This window comes from Lactuca serriola, chromosome 3, assembly GCF_051521515.1.
Source record: "Lactuca serriola cultivar US96UC23 chromosome 3, Lser_US96UC23_V15, whole genome shotgun sequence".
NCBI classification, from domain to species: domain Eukaryota; kingdom Viridiplantae; phylum Streptophyta; class Magnoliopsida; order Asterales; family Asteraceae; genus Lactuca; species Lactuca serriola.
In genome coordinates, this window is record NC_136410.1 from 301,235,096 (window position 1) to 301,243,085 (window position 7,990).

The following is a 7,990-nucleotide window of genomic DNA, read 5'->3' on the forward strand; positions in this document are numbered from 1 at the left end:
TCATTATTAGGTTTCCTGAAATTGCTTCATGTTTAAGGGTTTAATGGCCCCACATTTGCCTATTTCTTGGTTTACTCCAACACACATTTGAGCATTGCATTTTATCAAGTCCATCTTGAACTCCAACATACACACCCACCTTTAAAGGTATCAATATGTAACTCGTACAAACCATCTTATTATAGATTTCATACATTTATTAAGAAATTCATAAAGGCGTATTATGCTTTCCAACAATGTCATATATATCATACATTACCCATTAAGGTGAATATACTTTCACCACACACACACACACACACACACACACACATATATATATATATATATATATACTTCATGTCCACATAGAATAGCTACTACCATCATGGGTATTTATGAGTCTTATAAAAACTTGGGTGCTATAACTCACCCACCCTTTTAAGAAGATTTTGTCTCACGAATATTTTATGTCAACATATAAGATTCTTTGGCCTTAACTCCTGTACCCTTCCAAAATTGCATAAGGGGCTATCTTCATTTCGTGATAGTCCGAGCTTCATCCTCTTTACCATCATGTCATAACATTACTTCATGTTTTCACTTAGGAAACGTACTTTTCTAACTGCATAGAATAGAAAATATGGTATTATTTCAGCCCGAACTTTATTTACTATGTTAGATTGGATTGGAAAAATGCTTAATTCGTTTAGTTAGACAGATCGGGTTTGATTATAATTTTCATCATGTTCAGAATAGGTTGAACTCAAACTTAATTCATTGTCACCTTAATCATAACACACCATATTCTAAGGGAAAAGAGTTATTAATTCCATCTAGAATAAGTTTGCGATCAATATTACATGCAACTTAGGAGGAGAGGAATTCAATGAAGTGATCCGTACATAACAGTTTTTCTCAATACACAACAATTTAGTTATGTTTTATATGAGTGTACAATACAATCTTATAAAACATAAATTGTTATGTATTGAGAAAAACTGTTTTGTACGAATCATCTCTTATTCGATGACCAGATGACAAAATTAATGGAGTTAAACCAACTATTCTCAGTTAAAGCCTTAAAGGAGTATTGTTTAGACTAATGTTTTAAAAACCGGACCGGTCATCTTACCGGTTTGATGGTTCAACCGATAGGACCGTACCAAAAAACCGGATGACATCATTATTACATCGTAATTAAATATATAACTGTAATATAAAAACATCTAAAATTAAAATACCAATGAAATTTAAATAAAAAACTTATGTTGGATTAGCACTTTTTACTTTATAATTGAGGTGAAAAAAAAGGTTATGTAAAATAGCCATTAATGATTAAAAGTAAATAATAATAATATAATTAGAAAAATAAAAAAGAAATGAAAGAGATGCACATCGATACATATTCCGGTTTTCAAGTTTAAAGGAAGCGGCTACCGGCTAACTCTGGTTCATGCTGCTTACTCCCGGTGCAAACCGGGTTTAGTCGTAAAAATTTAGTTTTTATATATGGAGCGGGTTTTTTGGTGGTTAAATCCGGTTATTTTATGAACCGGCTTGACTTGTTTTTACTTGTTCATTATCAAGAAACCATGATTTAGATGCATTGAATGGTATGAATTGTATTTTGCAGCTCTTACTAGGTGATGCATTAAGTTGTTTTATTACAGGATTAGAAGATGAGAATGTCAACCAAGAAGCAAGCATGTGCTCTTTTTAAAATTTAAAAAGCCAGCTGATCTCATTCATGAAACAAAGGAGAACATGCAATTCACGAGTTATAATGAAAATCAAGCTTGCCGGATATTCCACCAGACAAGGGACTAAACCAAATTTGCAGAAAACATGTACTACCACAAAAAATATTTACGAACGGATGATTTCAAATACATTCCAAACAGGGAAGTTTTGAAATGGAAATGATGATATTGATATTATTATTATTATTATTATTTGGTGGTTGCAGTTTGCCTGCCATCTGGAATAGCAAAGAGAACAATGGGCTTTGAAGGTGTTAAGAAAGGAACATCGCATCTGAAGTAGCCTTTCCTCTCCAACTGCAATATGTCTCCACGTTTCAGTCTTCTCATATTTGAATCCCCAACACCCCCAACCTCTTTCTTTGTATCCTTGTTCGCCACTGGAACAATATCCTCTTCATTTTCCAGCTGCATCAATAACACACAATTAGTTAATTATATAAGTTTAACTTCCATAACTACACACTTTCAATCTTTGATATGTCTTTTCACACACAACACAAGAAATGGATATGGTACAATTTATGACTTATCATACCTTCTTTTTCGTGATTAGGTATCCGAACTCCACAAGAGTTAATGGAACAAGCTCGTTAGTGTCAGGCAACCACGTGAGTTTCAGTTTAGTTGTCTTAAACGATCCCTCAAGATGCAAAACCCCTGTTAAGTCGGTCACATTTCCGTTTTTGTCCTTGTTGATTTCTCTAACAATCACATTTCCCCAGTCCATTAACGTAATTTCGTCGTTAGGGGATATGGCCTTAGCATCGGCTTGTTCTATCCAAATCTTTTTGGTAAAAGCGGTGGCTTTATCCCCTGCAGCGGTGTATTTCTTGTGCTTTGGTATGACACGCACAAATGGCTTGTGGGGCCCATCTAATAATGTCAACAAGACTCGGTTCTCTTCAAGGATTGCAGTGTGTCGGGGGCAAACAGGGTTGATCATTTTTTTGTTAATGTTCCAGAGTTTGTCCCATTCCATAAGATTCAGATTCTTTGAAGCTCCCTGTGAATATCAAGATTAACATAATAAAAAGAGTAAGCTTTTATTGTTATTTTTAGAAAATGAAAACATAAGTTAACTGAAATCATCAAACTTTGTTATAAAAGATTTGCAAATTTTCATTCCATTCAATGATTAAGGGATGAAAAATTAACAAAACAGAAGAAATTGAAACAAACAATCAAACATTTTTCATTCCATTCCATTCCATTCCTTCTCAATTCCATCATAAAAATAAATAAATAAATAAAAACTACCCAAGAGAATGAATGTGTTTTTATATGCCATCTCGGAAGTTTTTTACTTTTTCAATATCATAAACTCCAATAGCAGGCATAATATAAATAGAAAATTGCAGAAATAGCAACATACATTACTCTCTTCACCAATATTTTATTTTTTACCCACAATAACTATGTACTTACATTTCTTTACCCATATTACAATAACATAGTAACATGTTTTAACCAATTAAAGCAAACTTACGTTTCTTTACACATAATAATATACTTACATATTTTAATAACAATATGTAGCAAATAAACCCATAAAAATTAATTGCTATTATTTGTAAACAACTGAAGTTCATTGCTATTATGGGTAATGTAATGTAATTATGTAAATGTGTTACTATTATGAGAAGAAACATAAAAGTAATGCAATTATGAGAATAAACATAAAAGTATATTGCCATTATAGGCAAAAAATTTTAGATTATAGAATATACTTACTTGGTCAAGTATAAAGTGTATCAAAGCCTGAATTTGTAAGCCTCTTCGCACAATTCCTTGGACAGTTGGAAAACGAGCATCATCCCATCCATCAACCTTTTTATTTTCAACAAACCAAAGCAACTTCCGTTTACTTAAAACTGTATAAACCATATTCAACCTGCTAAATTCATACAAATGAACTTTCCTAACCCCCATATCCTCTTGAATCCTTGAATACTGAGGATTTCTATCATGATACTCGCTGGATCTCAACGCGTGTGTAATCCCTTCAATAGAATCAACAAAAGGACATGCAAAATCATAAGTCGGATATATTTTATACTTTGATCCGATTCGGTGATGCGGAATCGGATTACACCGATAGTAAGTCGGGTCCCGCATTGATCCATTGTTATCGGTTATGTCCAATTTTCCTCTTAAACAACATTTCAGTCCCTTTTCCGTTCCAAGAACCATCTCGTTCCATAGTTTGAGGTTTTCATCCACACTCTGATTCCGACACTTTGATTCTATTTTCTTCTCTCGCTCGTATTTCACCTGTTCTTTGGGGGTGTCGTCGATGTATGCTTTCCCTTCTTTAATCAACTTCTCAGCCATTACCATGAGAATCGGAAAGTAATCGGAAGTATACGTGATTTTTTCATAGTTGATTCCCAATGTCGCGATATCCCTTAAAATATTATCAACAAATTCATTGCTTTCTTTTGCAGGATTTGTGTCATCAAACCGTAGGAATAACTTCCCTTTGTATTTCTGAGCAAAATATTGGTTCAATAAAACAGCTTTCGCATGGCCTATGTGGAGATACCCACTTGGTTCAGGTGCAAATCTCAACAAAACTTTTCCCATCTCGGCATATGGAAGATCGGCTTCAGGGCGATTGGAATCATCGTCATCACCTTTTACATTTGTTGAACAACTGGGCTCTTTTTTCTTTGAAGATGCTGATGCTACAGCAGCATGTTGTGTAGATATCATGGTGTACCATCGACCCAAGTTTTGGTACTTTTTTGACTTCAATAAGCTTTCCCATCTCTTACCAGCTCCTGAAGGAATTAATAAAGATATATATATATATATATATATATATATATATATATATAGTATTAAAATGGACAAAAAAAAAATAAAAGCATGCATAAGTAATGAGATTCATTTACCTGCAAGATACGACCAGATAGTAATATCTGCAACCGATAAACTATGACCAACCAAGAAAGTGCGATGCAGCAAATACCCATCAACATATTTGCATGCGCACTCAAATTCTGAACCACGAGACAAGATAGGGGCATACTCCAGCCACTTATCAATCTAAAAAATCAACAGAATTTACGTAATTAGTAATAATTCTTGAAACTACGATCTTCATTTGATTATGTGCAGCTTTCAATCACCTGCCCAGTTTCAAAGGCATCACGCTCATACAAGTTAGGAACGGTTGTTGATGTGCGACCAAGATACTTGACAATTACATTTGTTCCACGTAGCTTCATCCTAAAACAAATCAATAGAAACCGAATATTGCTAATACTAGTTTCTTGGCAAAATCCATTGCATCTTATAATTTACATCAATCTTCATTGGAAAGACTCTATTTGACTCGCATTATCTCGAGAGAACATTTATCAAGGCAAGTAACTTCAAACAATTGGATGTATTTGCTGAATCAAACTCAAAAAAAAAAAAAAAAAAAAAAAACGATACCTGTTGGTTAGGACAAGAATAGGCGGAGAGCCGACGGTGAGAGTTGGATTGACTGTGAGAGAAACTCCGGCAACTTCCGCAGTAGCAAGCACCGCCAGAGGAGGCGTCGAGTCAGCAGCTATTAGCAGCTCCATCAAATCGTTAACTAGATCGCTTCTCGATTTTGTTATTTGCTAACCTGGGAAAAGTTGAAAACGGAAAAAGGTGACGCCAGAGCTTCCAACTTCAAACTACAAAGTATAAAATTTTCTCGCCTTCGTTTGATTTTGATAGTGTAGGTCTTAACAAAAAAAAAACTTAGCAAGGGTTAAACAAAGAAGAATAAAAAAAAACGGATAGTTAAGCTTTTATATCATATAAGCATCTTAACAGCATTATTCAAAACAACGTGTATGTTCGTATTAATTTCATAACAGTAGCAATGTGTATCTTAAACCTGTTCATAACAGTAGCAATTGACCAACAGTAGCATCCTATTAATTTCTACAGGTGAAAGTTGGAGACATCGCAAGGATTTCGAAAAGTAGCAGGAGAGATAACCAAGGATTTCACACAGATTTCTTGTTCCCTATCTAAAAGTTGCAGACATCACACAAACTTCGACTTTTATTAAAAAAACTCATCAGGGGAAAAAGGAAAACAGATATCCAGATGAACCAAAGCAGGAAAATTGATGAAAATCAAACCTATATCGAATCTGTAGGATGCCAAGGTCGCAGGTCTAGCTGTTGGGCGATACGGTCTCCGGCCAGTGGCGGCGATTGCAATCGGTGGCCAGCAGGGAGGAATCGCTTGAGGAGCCGAGAGAATGGAGTTCTTCTTGTGTCGCAACCGGCGTAACCTACGTTAGAAGGTATAATGGTCGATTCTAAAATGTAGGAATGGCTTGGTGCCTCTTTGATTATTGGTTCTAATCGGGTCCAACACAATACAATCCAAACCGGATCGGAACAAAGTGGGATGATCTTTAGAACCAATACAATCCAAACCGGATCGGAACCGGTCACGATTTAATATAACGGTTTGGTTAGCGGTTTTCGAACTATAGAGAAACCGGTTCCGGTTTTAAAACCGGTTCGGGTCCACATAAAACCGAAACCGGTCAGGAAGTTTGAGAGACTAAATCCATGCAAATATTTTTTTGAAGATATTATTTGATTCTCCTAAATCTCAATCTATTCAGGTATTCCTAATTAACCTAAACTTACTGTTTGATTTTGCATGTGTCTAATGTACAAAATAACTATATTACCATCAAAAAATATTTTTTAAAATAATTCTTTTAAAATTTACCATTTAGGGTGTGTTTGGCAAAAGTAGCTGGTAGCGTGTAGCAGGTAGCTGGTAGCAGGAAACTGTACCTTTTATTTTTTATATGTATGTTTGGCAAAAGTAGCTAGAAGCTTTTGAAATATATAAAATTACATAAAAGGACAATTGATTAAAAATAAATAAATATATAAATATATTTTTAAGGGTAATTATGGAAATTGATTTCAAAAGCGCATGAGTGTTTTGTTAAACGCTACATAAAGTAGCTTTTAGAATCGGAGTGTTTTGTTAAAACTAAAAGCTAAACACTCCTACTGCCAAACGAAGCTTTTTGTTTAAACCAAAACGTTTTATTAAAAGCTATAAGCTAGAAGCTCTCAAACGCTTCCAAAAGCTCCGTATCAAAACACACCCTTAATTTATAAATGATCATGCTATACACAACACAATTATGTAAAATCAAGATAGAGGATAAAAAATTGTTACACATTATAAATGATTCTCATGAATACAAAGTTCTTGGCATATTTGAATTTCCAATAACAAAACAATTCCAACCTTGTACTAAAAAGTAAAAACTCAAATGCACAATTATAAAAATTTTCATTGAAGCCAATATGCACTGCAATCCAGTTTTGTAATTTGTACCCTCCATTTCTCCCATGCCTGATATATCCTTTATGAAGGTACATCTCCTCTCTTCCAGCAATTTGGTAACTCGTTTTGTAAAATACATGGGATTTTGACCATATGTATTGTATGTGTCAATTGTGACCATATGTATTGTATTGTCAATTGCATAGCACTATATGTATTGTGACTGTTTTGTTTCTTGTGTTACTAAATATGCTTTCCTGATTTGTGATATAACTAAAAATGGTTGATGATGTTTAGTTTTCCCTTATTGTTTGAAACATCAATGTGTGGTATGTCTAAATATTTGAAAAATCCACGTGTGGTCTTACGCCTAAGTACTTGAGAAATCCATGTGTAGTATTATGCTTAAATGATTGAATGATGTTTAATTTGTTGTTGTTGTTTTGTAAAAATTATATAAAATCAGTCATAATTCCCTTTTTGGTGATTCTAGTGTCATTGGAAATATATGAATGTATAGTTTATTTCATTTTTGTATCTCATAAGCTAATTCATGATAATAAAGATGGGACGTTTGACGATCCATTAGTCAAAGAACAATATGTAAGTGTTAAATGCATAAAATTAGAAGTATATTGTTTTTTAATGCTTAAAGTGAAGTATATTGATGTTTTTGTACAAAACTTAAAGTATATTAGTCAACTTTATAAAATACAAAATGGTTTAGTTCAAGAGCTCATCTAAATGAGTTCCAGTCTTAGTGTCCTCCAGAAATACAACCTCAACAATACAACCTATGTGGACCCAGGTAGTCGTATTTGAAAAGGTCTTGGGTGCTCGTAGTGGACATGTTAACGGTATCGAACATAAACCTTCTTCAATGGGAGGTTCTAATGCTTTCTTTGAGGTACACTCACACTTACATACACAACAAC

General features: G+C 34.0%; 1 protein-coding gene across 1 annotated transcript; it reads right to left on the reverse strand.

The window, feature by feature from the left end:
* Positions 1-1,695: 1,695 nt before the first annotated feature.
* Positions 1,696-6,067, reverse strand: LOC145094112 (glutamate--tRNA ligase, cytoplasmic-like). Its single transcript, XM_079032393.1, has 7 exons — positions 5,873-6,067; positions 5,187-5,364; positions 4,877-4,976; positions 4,640-4,793; positions 3,477-4,525; positions 2,281-2,748; positions 1,696-2,150 (listed from the first exon to the last, which is right to left on the reverse strand). Exons 2-7 carry the CDS (start codon positions 5,318-5,320, stop codon positions 1,932-1,934), a joined length of 2,124 nt encoding a protein of 707 aa, XP_078888519.1. The 5' UTR covers positions 5,321-5,364; positions 5,873-6,067; the 3' UTR covers positions 1,696-1,931.
* Positions 6,068-7,990: the final 1,923 nt, after the last annotated feature.

What these genes read in the sequence shown, in the direction of transcription:
- LOC145094112 (XM_079032393.1), bottom strand. Translation starts at nt 5,320, where the DNA reads ATGGAGCTGCTAATAGCTGCTGACTCGACGCCTCCTCTGGCGGTGCTT. An exon ending in ATTCTTGTCCTAACCAACAG is followed by an intron (nt 4,977 to 5,186) that starts GTATCGTTTTTT and finishes GATTTGTTTTAG; the next exon opens with GATGAAGCTACGTGGAACAA. An exon ending in ATGCCTTTGAAACTGGGCAG is followed by an intron (nt 4,794 to 4,876) that starts GTGATTGAAAGC and finishes TTGATTTTTTAG; the next exon opens with ATTGATAAGTGGCTGGAGTA.